Source organism: Caloenas nicobarica, chromosome 2 (genome assembly GCF_036013445.1).
Source record: "Caloenas nicobarica isolate bCalNic1 chromosome 2, bCalNic1.hap1, whole genome shotgun sequence".
NCBI classification, from domain to species: Eukaryota; Metazoa; Chordata; class Aves; order Columbiformes; family Columbidae; genus Caloenas; species Caloenas nicobarica.
In genome coordinates this window covers 10,049,392-10,065,883 of record NC_088246.1, presented here as the reverse complement: position 1 = coordinate 10,065,883, position 16,492 = coordinate 10,049,392, and the positions used below count along the sequence as shown (strand labels likewise).

The window sequence follows — 16,492 nt, the reverse complement described above, 5'->3', positions numbered from 1 at the left end:
CAGCATCACCTGGGATTTGGAAACTGGATCTCTCTGCTCCCAGGAAACCTTGTTTCCTACAACTTACCCTCTCCAACAGAGGGAAGGAGAAAAGAAACCAGCTTGTCGGCTGCGGGGGAAGCACTCCGGTTCCTGAAAACATTTCAAGTACAACCGAACAAGAGTAGTATTCTACATTCAACTCTTTGATATAATAATAATGATAATAATAATAATAACAACAACGATGATAATAACAATAATGATGATAATGATGATGATAATAATAACAACAATAATAATAACAATCTTCTCTCTCTCTCTCTCTTGCTGCAGAACTGAAAATTTTCTAAAGGATGCCTCCTGGGAGCAAATTTCCCCACCAGGGACAGATGCAAAGCAGCAGAACAGATCAATTGGTATCAAATGCAACTAGGAGACACGATAATTGAGTAGCCTACGGAGCTCCAGAGGGCAAGTCTGGTCACAGATACAGGGCTGGCAGCTCCTGCACAGGTAGCTAACGCAGATACAGCACCTACTGCAGACCAGAGAGCGCTTCCCCCTCCAATTTAAGGTCAGTCTCCTCCTGGGAAGTCAGCTAGAGTAAAGCTAATGCAAACAGCAAAGCCTTTAAAAAAATCACAGTTTAATGTGTAGTGGTAAGGTGACAAAAGAAACAAACCACTCAGCACTGAGCATTACAGAAATAAATGTACAAGTTTTTTTTAAACATCTGAATAGAAAATGGAAGCTAATTTTTAAGGAAAGTATTCTCTTATTAAGACTGACACTGCTATTATTCTTTATGCCTAGAAAAATCTGATTATTACAAGTGTTAGAGAACTTTGATTTTAAAGCTGAGAAAAACACGTTAAAAGAGCAATATAAGTATGCTGCGATTTCAAACCCAATATAACTGGGAAAAATCAGATCTTCAGGTCTTTGCTACAACTTTGAATCCAACTGAAGATCTTTTCCTGACCCACAGTCAGGTAAACAATTCATAGAATTAGCGGATAACTTCAACACTTCAAGAAAAAAGTTCATTTCTTCCCAAACCGACTCACCAGTACTTGTGCCATCTAGTGGCCTGTTTCTTCAGGCAAGTATTAATACAATGATTAGTTATTAAAAGCCTTAACGCTGTTTCTTTAATATCCAGCTGTCAGTAGTCTACAATTATTTTAAATGAAAGGTTAGAATGTGCAATACTGAACGCTAGGGTTGACTGGGAGTATGATAGAATGGAAATTCATTCTCTTCCCCAGATGCGAACCATCAACACAAACACCTGTGCTAAAAAGGGACTTACCCAAAATATTTTCCCTTTCTACAGGAAAGCCTTGAATCACCTTCAGTCAAACCTGTAACTAGTGTGTGGAGCAAAGTAACTGTTTACATCAAAAAATGGCTCCTTTGGAATAATATGGCTCTCCTCATTCTCAGTCATTTGGGTGTGAAAGACTAACAAAGCTTTGCATCTTCACGCAGACCTAGTTTTTCCATATGTTTTATTAGAAAAACATAACTATAGTTTCAATTTGGATTCTTTTGCTTGCAAAGCCTTGGTTGCTAGTTCAACTCTTTCTTTTAATAAGCTAAATTCTTCTGCACTTTTTTGGGCTTGTGCGTTTTTCAGTAAGAAGTGGGTCAGGAAGAGTTTCAAGCCTTCCCGTAGCACTCCCAGCTTGGGGTTGTCAGATATCCTGTAAAGATACAGATCAAAAATAGTATTTAGTCTTCTACTGTTTCTGAACTTTTCTTTTTCTTCATCTTCTTCAAATAGAGATGTAGAAAAAAATCTAACCTATAAAAGACTTCCCGAAGAGGTTTTCAAATTACCAGCAAGTCAACATTGGTTTGGCAAACAGCCCAAACACACTCAACACACAATTGATCCTCAACAATAAAATGGAATATTGGAGCCTTAGACTTACTTTATGTAAACAATTACAGCCAAAAATGAGGCAAACACCATTTTTGAGCTTCCTTGTGTTGCAGTGTAATGGTTGAAACATCATCACCTATTTTTTTCCTAACTTTATGTGACCTTGCAAATTTAATACAACAAAATCGTGGAATAATTTAAGTCAGAAAGGATGTTGGTAGGTCACGTTGTCCGACCTCCTGTTTAAAGCCAGACTAACATGTACGTGTGGTCAGATTGCTGAGTCTTACCCACTCAAGTCCTATTCATCTCCAAGGTTAGAGATTTCCCAGCCTCTCCAACCAATGCTGTCTCATACATGAAAATGAGATTTTCCCGACAATGTTGATTGAAAAAAAAAAAATAAAAAAATCCCCAAAACCTCATTAGTATTTCTTTATTCTTCTTTCTTACGCTAATGACACCTACTAGCAAAGACTGCTGGGAGAGTGAATCCCACTGCACACAGAAGGTAAAACAAGAAGGAACGCAGGTAATTACACAGCTCCGCTTATAAAAATCCTATGACCAAAATGATATGTGAAATATCCGAAAGCCTTGTTTTGCGTAACACTTCTCACGGTTTTATCTGTAATCAGAGCCTGAGCTAACACACAAATGATACACTTAACCCCACTCACCCAGGTGAGCTTCCTTTTTAAGGGATGGATCGCTGATCTTTGGAAAAGGCACTGTATAATTCCAAATAAAATAAACTTCTTATCTTCTTAATCACTACTTACCAAGGATTCCCCAGAGATCTCTCTGATCACTTACCTCACAAAAATGTCACTAAGTTCTTCGGCATCTGCTTTGATTAACAGCGTACTTAATACTTGGCGCAAGAAACGGACTTTGGGTTTATCTAGTTCGCTGAATTCAATTACCTAGTAGAGAGACAGGGAGAACTAGATTAATTCAAATTTCAAACAGATGAATTATTTTCTAAACAAACAACTTTTAGCACACCAACTGGCTTCCCATATATACTGAGTCTTAAGCTTGGCACAGAAGAATTAGCTGAGAATGCTGCCTCCAAAAGACAATCAATATGGAAAGCAGAGAAGTTTCTAAGAAATAACCTTTCTAATAGTACCAGAACACTAGATATAATTTCTCAACTAGATAAATACTTCAGAAGTACCTAGGACACAGCACATAACTGCCTGTTTAACATATTTCAGTTATTCTTCTAATAATATTCTATGGATTCCCCACTCTGAAATGCAAGTGCTCAGTAGATTTCTTCCTGGTCTAATAAAAAAAAAATCAACATCAGCTAAAAAGCATAGCACAGAATCCACTAACAAAGCCTGTTAATGAGAGGGCCTCAGTTGCAACTCTGGATATTCTGAAGAAAATACTCTTACAACTGCTCTGGATATAGAACTTTAGAGTTTCTATATGCCTGGCTCATCACAGGTTCCCTTTTCCCCAATGACAGCATTACCATAATCAATTGGATTAATTTGGTAATTTTCGAACAAGTTTTGTCTTGGCTTACGACCATGAACAGCTAAAGTACCAGTTAGGTAATAGAGAAAATACATTTTTCATAGAAGCGGCAAATGCGAAGAAAACACATAAGTATTTTGAAAAGAAAACAGACCAACCTTGAGGACGGAAAGTGGCAATGATTTTGTCCTTATTAAGTGAGTCAACAGCGAGACCAAGTTGGAGATGGCGGTGGCTGACAGGTTTTCTAAATCTCTGATTTTGTCCCAAATACTGAACTGAAATGTCACCTAAGAGTCGAAGGAAAAAAAAGTCCTACAAATCAAGTGACTGTTTAAATGAGTAATAACATAACAAAACCTTCCAACCTTCTGTTCCTTATGAGCCCTCTGTTAATTAACAGAGATGCTTGATCAGACTCTTCAGTTCTTTTAAAATGTGTAAAACCGAGGAAAGCAAACCTTCTGCAGCAGTTATTTTATTTCCTATTCAGATCTGACCACGAGGACGCCTTACTGAATGCATAAGCTATATCAGCAGAATTTTTCCTCAGGATCATGATATTACCAGGCATGCATCCCTTCTCAGGTATTTAATAACTCTCTAATCACAATAACGGCACTAAAATAAAGTAGAAATAGATTTTTCTTCACCTGAAATCGTCTTTCACATTCACAAAACTTGTTAGCCAAAAACGCATAGAAGGGGTTATATGTCTTCTCCTGCAAGCAGCAGTAAAGGATCACATGAACAATTTCTCTCTCCTGCTGATCTTTCAGTCCAAGCCTAAAATTTAGCATGAGAATGATAATTGTTTAGTAAGGAAAAAATTACTGCCACAAATTAAGAGCTACAGTCGATGTCCGAGAGTAATACTTGGAAAAAACAAACAAACAAACAAACCTGACCACCACATGAAATTTTACTTGTTAAAAGGTTCTTACAAAGTCTTTAAAACACTGAATGGACTCAAACCCTTCAGACTGGGGGCTAAATCAGTGTCCTGGTACGGCAATATGGAAACGCTGCAGTATTATCGGTGTTAAAGGGGTGGCTGCAAAGCCAGACCTCAACAGCCAGGAGTGGAATGGTACAAGTAGAATCACCCCCTGGGGAAGGAGAGGTTGCCCACTCTGTGGTTGTGGCTCTCCAGGAAGAAAAATAGAGGAGAGGGCTCTGTCATCACGGGCTCTTGTGCCCTGGAAAGCAGCAGCAGTACTATCGTAGCATGTCCTGAGTTGGAAGGGACCCACAAGGACCACAGAGTCCAGTCGTGCAGCAAGCGCTGCTGCACAGGGCACCAGCGCAAAAGTTAAATAGGGAAACGAGAACCGTAGGACCCTGTTGTGGTTGTCTCACACTTGTACCTATGGTCATAGGAGGAAAAACAGCCTTTGGATCAGCATAAGCCTATTTAGAGAAACATGTCCAGGGCCCTTCACTTCTGTGGTACTTACTAGGCATAAGAAAATATTTTAAGATGTTTTTCCTACTTGGTGATAAGAATATTTTCATTTCTAGGTCAACTCGTTGCTACGTAATACTTGAAATTCATTATTGTTTGATAGCAGCCTAAAACGATGCAATCAGTGATTCCAAACCACCTTAAAAACCACAAAAAAAGTCTAAAGAAAACAGTGTCACTGAGTACTTATGTTGGCATAAAGGCCAAGGACTGAACAGCCTTCCCGCTTGAGCAGCTGACCGGTCTAAAAGAGGCCTGAACCACTTTGGCAGGGAACCATAACTAACCCGCAATGTGCCTGTTCTGCGCACAATATGATTGAGCTTCCAGGGCTGCCAAATGCTTGGCAGCATTAAAACCAATTAAAATGAAAAATGCTTTGTATTATAACCTGAAAAAATGTCAAACAAAATTCTTCGCATTCCTTCAAGCTCCAGTTTCTTATGGCTTTAGTATAACTCAAGTGTATTTTCTGACTTAGTTTGACTCCACTGGAACTTGCTCCACCATCTGTAGAGTACAGTTCGTCATTGCTCGAGTCTAATATCTCTCATTTGTACACACCTCCAGACATCTGCCATTGCATTTGATCACAGACACGTGCCAGATTAACAGACAAAATATTAATATTGTCTTTCAGCCAAGAGCCACCAGAATTTAAGGTTTTACAATACAAAAATCTGGTATGATTTCTAGGTTGATTGCTAATGAGCAGCGAAAACTTCCAAGTCTGCTTCTGCAATAGAGACCAGCGCTACAAGTGCTGCGTCTGTGATACAATTTGCTTGCTCTCCCATCAGTCAAGTTCTATTTGATTTTATTACAGAGCAACAAGGTTTGTTTTTTCTTTGTTCAAATACAGAAGTTTTCAGCCACCAGACATGCATTTAATAGATGACTTGTTACATTGCAGTCACTAAACTGACACGCTCTCCTTTTCCTTGTGTTAACAGTTCAACTCCATGATCTTAAAGGTATTTTCCAACCAAAATCATTCTGTGATCACTTCTATCATGACTTGCTTATTTAAGAAATATTCATGTTGCCAGATGGTTGTAACCAAGTACATCAGCACTTGGATGTTCAGCTTTGTTCTTGCCTTTACTTCTTCGCAGACCGAGCAGTATTTTCTCATTTCAGAGCTAGCATTCCTAAATAACTAAAATTGAAGAGATGGGATTGTCTCTCACTGCTGAGCTTCACCATAAACCTTATACAGATTTCATAAGCCTCGTAATCCTAGATAAATAATATTCAACTGCCTCACCTATTAAATCATTCATGAGTTACAGTATTCCCATGGACTTGCATGTCTTGATCACTTTAAGAATTTCCCCCCGCCACGGAATAAATGTCTCTGGAACAGATCATTTATCCCCAGCAGAAGCCTGCCTCTAAGGTTAGCTGTCATCAGCTCAAGCCCAAAACCATCACAGCCTTTAGATCAAAAATAGCAACAAATTGTTTCAGAAAATACCATCACATACTCACTACTCTGAATTACACATCACACTACAAAAGGATGCCCAAGACTTTTACAAGTTTCCATTTTTTTGTGAGAGGTGAAGTTTCTCAAATTCTTCATCTCTAGGAAATAGCTTTAAAAATTGCCTCTTCGTCAAACTTAAGCAGCATTCATTCCCCCTCATGTGTGAATCTGTGGTTTCTGAAGAGGTGCAGCCTTTCAGCTGATGAAATACATCAAGTCTCACTCTCTTTGTCTCCAGCGATGTTCCCAACCCTCCCTTCACACTGACACTTCAGCAATCACAAGCTGAGCCGCTTCAGGGAGCTGTTCCGGCTTCAAACTAATTACTTTCTTTTGATGTAAGGAGGAGGAAGACAAGCAGAACTATAGCAGCCTGGATTTAAAATGGTTTAAATTACCATTTAACCACACCTCAGCTCTGCCAGAGATCTAGCAGCAGATGAATCAACACGCACAGTTAAAATATTTCTTCATATATTTCTCATGCTCTTTCTCGTGTGACTGACATCAAACATGTAAGTATAAATTCCCACACGCTCTGGAACGCATGTTCACCTTACAGTTAATTCCTTCACCAACAATTCTGTGTACCTTCCATTATACTCTGCCAGATGTGGGCAGGTTTGAGAATTCTTCTGTCTTTGAGTTTGCTATATAAAAATCAGTATCAACACACACTGGGCAATCTGCAGACAGTTTTTCTGCCACGCCTGTATGTACACAGATTTGTACACTGGTTTAAATAGCACGGATGAGAGTCAAGGATCAATTTGCAAATTGAGCTACCAGGTCTTGGCAAGAACTGCAGCAGCAGCAGCTAATTTCCTTTAATTGAACAGGCCATATTAAGATATTGGAATGACTCCATCACAGTCTTAAATTCAAGCTGTGTTTTGCAGAAGTGGCATTTAATCAAATATTAGTTGACTTTATTACAAAGTCTGTTTTGGTTTGGTTAGCAAATTAAATAATTGCATGCCATCCTGGTAAGACAATTCCCTTGAATTACAAGGCTGCAATAGAAAAGTTCAGACCTGATCTCTCCCCTCCCAGTTACTACAGACTTACAATTAATATTCTGACAAACACAAAGAACAGCTTAGTTTGAGCTTTTCCCTGATCACATCTTCTTCTAAAGAGCTGTTTGCCAAGTGATAAGGAAGCTGGTCTTAACATGAAATGTGACCCTGGAGCAAATCCAAAGCTAATAAATCCTGCCAGAGGGAAGTGGAGGTGCTAGAGCACTACCAGGTCACGCAAGTACGGACAGAGACCTGCAAGACGGCTTAACGAGGTGGCAAGAAGGAAGCAGCAGTAGTACAGAAACCCACTGACAAAGCCAAGAGATGTTCTGAAGGGGCTTCTGGGCTGCCTCTGTAAGGACGCAAACCTGCATCAGACTCCCACCCCCTACACGGGGACAGACACCTTCAGTGCAAAAAGATGCAGGCTCCTGAAGCCAAAAGACTCTGTAAATCACAGTTAGAGACAAGTGACAGTAACAGGGATCACTCCCTTCCTCTGACCGCCAGTCAGTTCTGCCTGCCCCCTGCTAGTCCTTACACCAGGGCTTTGGTCCCTTTCCTGCCTTTTTACCCTACACGGATCACTAGCAATGCTTGTCTTTAATTGTATTATCAATTAAATGCTCTTAGACCCAGACCAGCAGTGATATTTTTCCAATTCAGCTAACGCTATTTTTAGTTCTGGGCTGTCTTCTGCGCTACTCTGTACTTACTTGAGAAGCTTTTCAAAGGCATCCATGAAGTCTTCACTTGTCATCAAGACACAAAATATACTTCTCCTGATATCGGTGTTCATCCTCTGCTTACGGGCAAGTTCCATTATCTTTGCACTCACCTGAAAAACAAAAGCTATTTTATTTATGCTTGCTTTAAGGCTGTGCAGCCTCTAATAAGACCATTATTGAAGACCTCCAGTAAACTGTGAAGCATCAGTCCAAAGGTCCTGAGCTTTTGTCCAGAGGCACAGACATCATCAGGAACTTTTTCAACTAGGGAAATATAATTAATTATTTCAAACACATGCTTCTCTAATGTAAGACACCATGACCATCTCACCATACTCGTTTTAGAATCAGCTTGGATATATGCCACCCACAGACAGACAACACTACCTGTCAGAATTCATACTAGCAAATTCACGTTTAAATCAAGTTTCTTCTTCCACTGACATAACAAGTTACTTTTGCAATTCCACAGGATAAGAAAAAACAAGCTATACCATAACACTTGCAGTAAAAGCTCTTATGAAGTGCATTAGAACAACATTTTGAAAAGTATAAGAGCAAAATTCACGTTGCAAAGGCTTAGTCTTACAAGAGTCCATGAAGGGTTTTTTGGTGGGTTCCGAAATGAACTTATTCACCTGTATGAAGAATATTCAAAAGATCACAAACATTTAGACTCATAATCAGCACTGCTTGGATTTACCTTTCCTATCTGCAGGTTTTGCTGAGTATTCCTGTTCGTATCATTGATCATCGGTGCTCCGCTCCAGGATGACCCTACGATCCACCAGCGACCAACCCGATCAGCGCTGAGGAGAGATTCCAGGGACACACGGAGCTGAGTTTCTTTTCCAGAACCACTGCTGTGAACCTCGAATAGCAAAATACAAAAAAAATCCAAAAGATTTTATTCGGAGGTTTAAAAAAAAAAAAAAAAAAATCAAAAACCCCAAACCAACAAACAAAAAATAAAAAACCCAACAAACCAAGAAAACAGCAAATACGTTAATTACTTAAAGTTACCTGTAAACAAATACTTCAAATACTTTAAACAAATAACTTAATCTCCACAAAGGTCTTCACATGTTCACTCAGCAACCTGAAAACAATTTACAAGTTTCCCATATGCTCTAATTCCTCAAACAAGAAGTTGCTTAAATCTACATTTAGAAGCTCTTTAATTGGTTCTCTTTTCTAAAAACTAAAAAAAAAAAAAAAAAAAAAAAAAAGAGTAGCCATATTCTACTCATAAAACGTGATTAGAATTCAGACTTGATGCTGACATTGAAAATCAGTTGCAGCATCTTACAATCCGGTCATGATTTTCTTTTGAACACCCGTGACTAAATAAAATGAAATGACAAAGCTGCCTTAAGTTTTGTACAATTCAAACAACAAAAAGTTGAAATTCTTTGTACAAAATAAGAATTTTTAACAGAAGACTCTAGAAGTGTACTAAGAGGACTGCAAAAATTTGAGAGGAAGTTCTACAGAATTAGGCTACCTAGCTTATTTTTGCCTGGCATGTTGTCACTGATGTGCACATCCTGCACATACGAATTTCTGAAAATTAAGATGCTACAGCTGTTATAGACAAGTAGTATTAATTTTCAAGTTGGAGATACATGCACTCCAGAACCAGATTAAAGTCTTGTGAAAATGAATTAGTTCTCAATGCACAGAGACAATTACTTTCACAGATTTTACACTGTGGTGTTCTAGACAAAACGCCCTCTCTCCGCCAAAAAACAAACCAAACCAAAACAAGGAAGAAAAAGCATTCAGGTTTTCTAAAGTGTTAGATTTCCAAAATAATTCTGGTGAAGTTTGAAGTGGGTGCCAGCATGCAAAAATCTATGAAAAAAAAAAAAAGAACTCGTCATACTGACTCATTTCTTCTGCACAATTATTAAACATCTGACAATCTCTTTTTCAAATACAGGACTTTGAGGCAAAGACTTTGCGTAAATATTATGCCCTTTCTCAAACTGTTCTGCAGAAGGCTGGTTGAATGCTGATTTAACTTGGACACAGGAGATCATATTTAACGATCCAAGAAGTTATTTTTGTCCACAAGAGTTTCAGACTGTTAAATGAATTAAAAAAAGCTATAGCCCATCAAGCCAGCGTACGATACAAATAATTACTTCTGGCTGAAGAACGGCTATAGTACATATGTCAAGAAAGTTCTCACCAGTGTCCTTTGCAATTTGCGGAGTTTTTCAACTGGTTCAGGATCATAACCAGGAATCTTACGCATGTCATTATTCCTTAGCGCCAACATAGTCTCTAGCATAAAACGAACCTATTGGGAGAAGAGATATTGCTGTAAATTATGTGCTGTAAGTTCACCTAATAAAGTAGAGAGTGTACTTTGAGACTACTGTTCTGTGAAAATAAGCAGCTCAGCTGGCAATGCACATCAAAGTTTAGATTATATAAATACAAATACAGAGAAGGATGTTTACTTTAACTCCTGTTATATTCATTTGTGTTCAAGTTTCAATTCAAAGCTTAATCTGCTAAACACCATGCCTCAGTGACCATGTTTTTAAGCGTACGAAGTATCACGAAACAGCAGCACTGTCCATTCCATAAGGCACAAACCAGTCCTAGTCTCACCCATTACAAGCATTTTGGTGCCTGTGTCCTAAGAACTAATGGAGAAAGACAAATGCAAATAACTGAATGCAACGACTGAACACTAATGGTAACTTAGAATCTAAATAGAGTGTAGCATAGAACATTTTGGTAAATTAACACATATATCCAAATGCTTGTTAAATCTAGTCAGAGCAGAAAAATCTTTAAAATACACACACATACCCTAGTCTGATCCTGGAGTTTTTTGTCTGCTGTGTTTGCTTTCTTCTGGGCTTCAGCGATCAGTTCCTTCAAAGCCAATGCATCATCTTTTCTTAAGGAAAAGCCCACATTTTTCAGAAGGAACAAAATCAACTCAATCTCTTTCTCAGTGAAAGTGCTAACAAGCATTTTCAGAATATCAAAGATCAGCAGGGAATGAACCACATGGAAGTTATACAAATGAGCAATCAAGGCAAGAAGATTTTCACATTCTTTCCCTTCGGCATCACTTTTACAGAGTTCATCAAATTTCTTCACCACAGCTTCCAAAAAGTGAGCGCCGACCTGGCAATAGTTCCATTAAGGGGAAAAAAAAAAATCCAGCAGTTAAGTGTAAGTAGATTTTACAGACATCTGTACAAAATTCATTTTTGGGGCACTGACACTATTAATTTTAAAGAAATATTGTTGCTTCTCTCAAACAACATGGATGTTCTACATTTACATATACAAATATCTAAGTGTTGTGACGTTTTCTTGAAGTACACGTTATTTACACCTCATATATGCCACCCAGGTGCCTTTTAAAGTCCGTGCAAGACAAGCAAATGTTACAAACCTACACTATACACACATCAGAATGTATTTGTTTACACAGTTTTCATGGGCACACATCAGCATCTTGCCAGCTGTCAGGCCAGCGTGCTGTTACTGCCACTCATTCATCCAGGAAAAGCTGCACATCAAAAACCAAATGCATCACAAGAGTTCAGCATTCTGGAACAAAATACTTGACAGGAGGGTAAGAAATAATATCGTAAAACAATCCCCAACATACCAAGTTTTGACAGTTGCTGAACACGAGCTTAGGCTAACTGTGACGTGGGGCTAAGTCCTGGCTGTTTGTCAGTGGTACAGCTGAGAAATTTTGGAATCTCTCTATTTGTGAAAAGAGACCTGATGCTAAAGACTGGAATTAAAAAGTATGCCAAAATATAGGTAGGTATTGTACTGCTAAACAAGATCCCTCCATTATTATAGTGCTAATATTTGCTGATTGTTCTTATGAAAACCAGAAGTCCTAGTAGCAAAACTTGCATTACGAGCCTTGACGAGATTAAGTTTTAACCATCCAACGGTCATATTGCAGAAATGTATAAAACCAGCTACTGGAATCCCGACTTCTGCATTGCTCAAACTAATCTAAAATGCAGCTGTGCTATCACACATCCCCGTAATGCATATTCTACGTTTATTTTATAGGAAGAATAACGGGGCTTTGTAATACACTTAAATACTACAGTCTTAGATTCAAGGATGCCGTGTAACAGAGTCAGTGGTACAGAAGACAGTCTGGATATCATCTCTTTCTAATACCTATTAGTTTATCTATATCTAAATGCTATTACTAAGTATTTTGCAAAGCTTCAACTTCTAAAAAGATTGTGTTGCTCTTCTTAAAAAAGCATTGTATTATTATATTTGCAGTCAAAACTGCCTTTCAAGCAGCAAAGGGGAACAAAAAAAAAGTTGAACGGTAAGGCTGTGTGGAGAAAGCTGCTGTAACTGCATCCATCTGGTATTTAATATTATTTCAGAGACAGCATTCAGGTCACTGTACAACAAACTGAACAACTTGCATCCACACGACTTTGGAATTGAGCCACAGCAAGAAAATGGAACTTAATGGGAACAAAGTGCTTAAACACCTCAGTTGACATCAGTAGTTTCTGCTGCTTCTGAATAGCAAGCAAGAGATATTTTATCTCGATCATTCATCAGGCTTAAAAACACACACACACACACCAAAAAAAAAAAGACAAAAAATGTTGCAATGTTTTTTGAAGTTTTTGATATTCTGGAGTCATTGGTATACCTAATTAATTTCACTGACAATTTGCATGATTGGGCTTTAAAAAGGACTTTTTCCACCGATGTAAAAGGATTTCTGTAACTGCAACACTTTCCTGATCTGGATACACATTGTTCAAGAACAATACCCTCATATACCCAAGAGAGCAGAAATGGATTAGTGTAATTAAAGAGGAAACCTGAAGCTTAAAAAATTCAGTTTTATGGATGCAGAAAGATTTTGATGAAAAACCTGATGTTTTTATAAGTGATCAGAGGTAACTCACGAAGAAAATAAATTAATCAGACAAAGCGACAGACTTGGTCCCTTTCACTTATGGACACCTTGCAAATAAGCTACAAATACTGATGAAATTCAACTAGAGATGCTTTTTAGTGACGCACAATCAAAAACTAAAATGCAATTGAAACAAAATATCAAGGAAAACACTCTACTATATGCATTACTAAGCAAAATTAGTCCCAGCCACAAGAATTACCTCAATTCCTACATTATGATGAAGAACGCTGACCAAAAGGACATGCTCCATCATCAGTCTTGCAGGCATGGCAACTGCGGTCACACAGGCATTCATGAGAATATCGGTCAGAGTTTCATTCATGTCCTTCCTGCTGTTGGACATGTAGAGCTCTTCCATCTGCCCACTAATGGAGGCCAAATTCGGTTCACTCAGCCTATCGAGAAACAAAAGCCAGCATTCACTTTTTCTTATTTTACACAGTTCCATAATTTTCAATTTACCCGAAGTGAAACCTATTATATTTAGAGAAACTAGCTTGGCTGAAGACAGACTGAAAAGATGACTGGAAGGGACCTTTTTAATTTTGCTGTGTTCACTAAACTAAAAAAAACCCACAACATATGTTTAGTATTCTTTTCAAATATTAACATAGAAAAACAGGTTAGCAGCAGTATTTACAAAGCACTGTCAATGTGCTTACTGTCACACTGAACAGACTTACTATTACAAGAAAACAGACTCTGTTACTAGCAGTTCTAGCTATGGCACATCACTGTCCTTGGAGAAATTAAGTACGAAAATACCTCACACTTTGCTCACATATATCAAAAGCTAAAAGAAAATGCTGACAGATTTCTATTTTTAAAATACTCTAAAATTAAAAACACGTGAAAGTGCTAATTACTTTTTCTGTTGTTCAGTACTTTAAGCTATGAGCAATACAGAGCTATGAGCTCCTCCTCAGTTGTAGTGTTGAAGAAATACAGTTTTATTTAATTAAAAAAATAAAATGCCTTTTTTGGGGGGTTGTAACTCATACAATGAGGTTTTCTTATAGGCATACTCCAACTGACACTTCATGAATTATACCTAGCACGTGCAGGCAACTGCTGTGTGGAATTCAGCCCAAACTTAAATTTATTTTCTAGATTTTTTAACTTCTATAATGACAAGCTTTGAAGAATTTCTATCAACAAAGATAGTTATTATTAAGAATAGCAGACATGATTGCCAACTTAAAATCAGTTTGTGAAGAGAAAAGTCACATCATTGCCACTTTTCTTTGAATGATGAGCACTGTCACATCAAAACGGAAAGATTAATGACCTTCCTTATTACATTACCTATTAATGAGACCATTCACCATTTTCTTCAGTCTTCCCAATTCCTCTCTTTTCTTGTCATCCAGTGTCTCCTGAACTTTTCTTACACGAGGGGGAACATACTTTGTAGCACTGTGATTATGACTCTTACCAGGAAAACAACAAAATAAGATACCAAATGAGACTAGTATCTTAAATATTTGAAACCAAATATACATTTCTACCTAAGATTAATATACCAAACTTTTAGTTAAGCATGTATTTTACCACCTAATAACTAATGCCAAAGGAACAACTTCATACAGAAAAGCAGCACACGACAAGTTACAACTGCCTTGATGGCAGCAAAACCCCTCTTCCCTTTACAGGAAATTTTCTTTAAGTTATTGCTACTAACACCTGACATCTTAGGTCTTGGTTTTATCAGCTGCAGACGGACTAACAGCTTAAGTTAGTGCCACGTGGGCTACACGACCCATTTGGGTTCAGGTTGTGGAATGTACTTTAAGCAGCAGGTTTCATAGCATCATAGAACGGTTTGGTTTGGAAGGGACCTCCCAAGCTCACCCAGTGCCCCCCCTGCCATGAGCAGGGACATCTGCACCAGACCAGGTTGCTCAGAGCCCCATCCAGCCTGGCCTGGGATGTCTCCAGGGATGGGGCATCCAACCTGGGCAACCTGGGCCAGTTTTACACCCTCAGTGTAAAACATTTCTTCCTGATTTCCAGCCTGAATCTCCCCTCCTTTAGTTTAAAACCATCACCCCTTGCCCTACCGCAAGAGGCCCTGCTAAAAAGTCTGTCCCCATCTTTCTCATCGGCCCCTTTTAAGTACCACAATAAGGTCTCCCCAGAGCCTTCTCTTCTCCAGGCTGAACACCCCAGCTCTCTCAGCCTGCCTGTGTTACCTGACGCGGACCCCCCACCTCCTCCTGCTCCTCTCCCGGGTGCTCGCTGCCCCCAGGCTCCCCGCCGTCCTCGGGGGCCGAGCTCTCGCTCTCCCACTGTCCTTCCACACCGCCGCCCTCGGAGGGGTCTGAGGCATCGTCCTCCTCGTCCTCGTCCTCGTCCTCCCGGGGCCCGGGCTGGCTCTCCGGGGGTGCCGGGGTCTCCTCCTCGTCGCTGCTCTCGCACAGCTGCCTGAGCCCGTCCCGGGAGCCCAGGGCGCCCAGCACGTAGCCCAGCCCGTCCCGCAGGAAGCTCTGCGGCAGCTGCTCCTCCTCCGCGCTCCCGTCCCGCTTCTTGCGGCGCTTGCCCAGCCCCAGCCGCCGCTCCAGCCGCCGGATCTCCTTCTCCTCCTCCTCGTTGGCCTCCAGCAGGGCCCGTTTCCGCGCCGGGCCGGGGCCGGGGGCTGCGCGGGGTGTCGGGACCGCCGGCTCCGGCCGCTTCTTCCCGGCGGCGGCGGCGGGCGAGGCCGCGGCTCTGGGGCGGGGGGCGGGAGCCGGCTTGGCCGGAGCGGGCTTGGCAGCAGCCGGCTTGGCCGGGGCGGCGGGGGCCTCCACCGGCTCCCCGCGCTGGAGGCGGCGGCGGCGGCTCCGCTTGAGCCTGCGCTTCTCCTTCCTGGCTTCCCGGCGGCTCCTGCGGTTCTGCCTCTCCGAGTCCTTCAGCAGGGGCAGCTGCGGCTGGTCGCCAGCTGCCTGCACGAAGTCCTGCACCGACTGCCGCAGCCGAGCCAGCTTCCCGCCGCGGCGAGCGCGGGCGGCCGCCGGCCGCTTCATCCTCCCCCCGGCCACGCCGGCCCTGGGCGCCGCCATCTTGCGGAAGGGCCCAACCTCCCTCTTCCGCCGGGCGGCCGCCATTCCGGGCGGCAGCGCCCCCTGCTGGGCGCCGAGCGGCGCCTCCGGCGGTTGCCGGGGAGCAGGAGGTCGCTGGAAGCCCTACCAGAGGTGCGAAGTCCACAGACATCCGCTCTTTTTAAAAGATATGTATTTAATGAAGTGTAAGGCTTCTCTCTTTTCTTACAGAAGGGGCTGGAACAGTTAGTTTTCATAGCCCTGGCAGTGGCCACAAGGCCCCGACGCCCGTCAGGCTCTCGCTGGGGCCTCATGAGGCCACAGGAGCTGAGGGACATCAGCACCCATGGCCTCTCCTCCACCTGCCCAGGCCCCCGTTTAATGCCCCTTGCAGCCCTGCCAAGCTCCAGTGTCTCTTTCTGAGCACGCCAGGGTCGGTGGTGCATGAGG

The 16,492-nt window shown here is 41.1% G+C and overlaps 1 protein-coding gene across 2 annotated transcripts; it reads right to left on the bottom strand.

Annotated features, from left to right (window-relative positions):
• Nucleotides 1-734: 734 nt before the first annotated feature.
• Nucleotides 735-16,108, bottom strand: NOM1 (nucleolar protein with MIF4G domain 1). Of its 2 annotated transcripts, none has more exons than XM_065628830.1 (11): nucleotides 15,236-16,108; nucleotides 14,331-14,455; nucleotides 13,225-13,420; nucleotides 10,895-11,218; nucleotides 10,263-10,373; nucleotides 8,772-8,939; nucleotides 8,057-8,178; nucleotides 4,018-4,150; nucleotides 3,523-3,654; nucleotides 2,687-2,796; nucleotides 735-1,688 (listed from the first exon to the last, which is right to left on the bottom strand). In XM_065628830.1, the coding sequence occupies exons 1-11, from the start codon at nucleotides 16,106-16,108 to the stop codon at nucleotides 1,511-1,513; spliced, it is 2,472 nt and encodes an 823-aa protein (XP_065484902.1). In that variant the 3' UTR covers nucleotides 735-1,510. The 2 variants fall into 2 exon arrangements, with proteins under 2 accessions (XP_065484902.1, XP_065484903.1); XM_065628831.1 differs by having other exon boundaries at nucleotides 15,218-16,063.
• Between the last annotated feature and the right edge of the window lie 384 nt (nucleotides 16,109-16,492).

Coding starts and splice junctions, on each gene's coding strand:
- NOM1 (XM_065628830.1), bottom strand. CDS start 16,108: ATGGCGGCCGCCCGGCGGAAGAGGGAGGTTGGGCCCTTCCGCAAGATG. Junction 3,655..4,017: donor AATGTGAAAGACGATTTCAG/GTGAAGAAAAAT, acceptor TTCGACTCTTAG/GTGACATTTCAGTTCAGTAT. Junction 2,797..3,522: donor TGCCACTTTCCGTCCTCAAG/GTTGGTCTGTTT, acceptor TCTCTCTACTAG/GTAATTGAATTCAGCGAACT.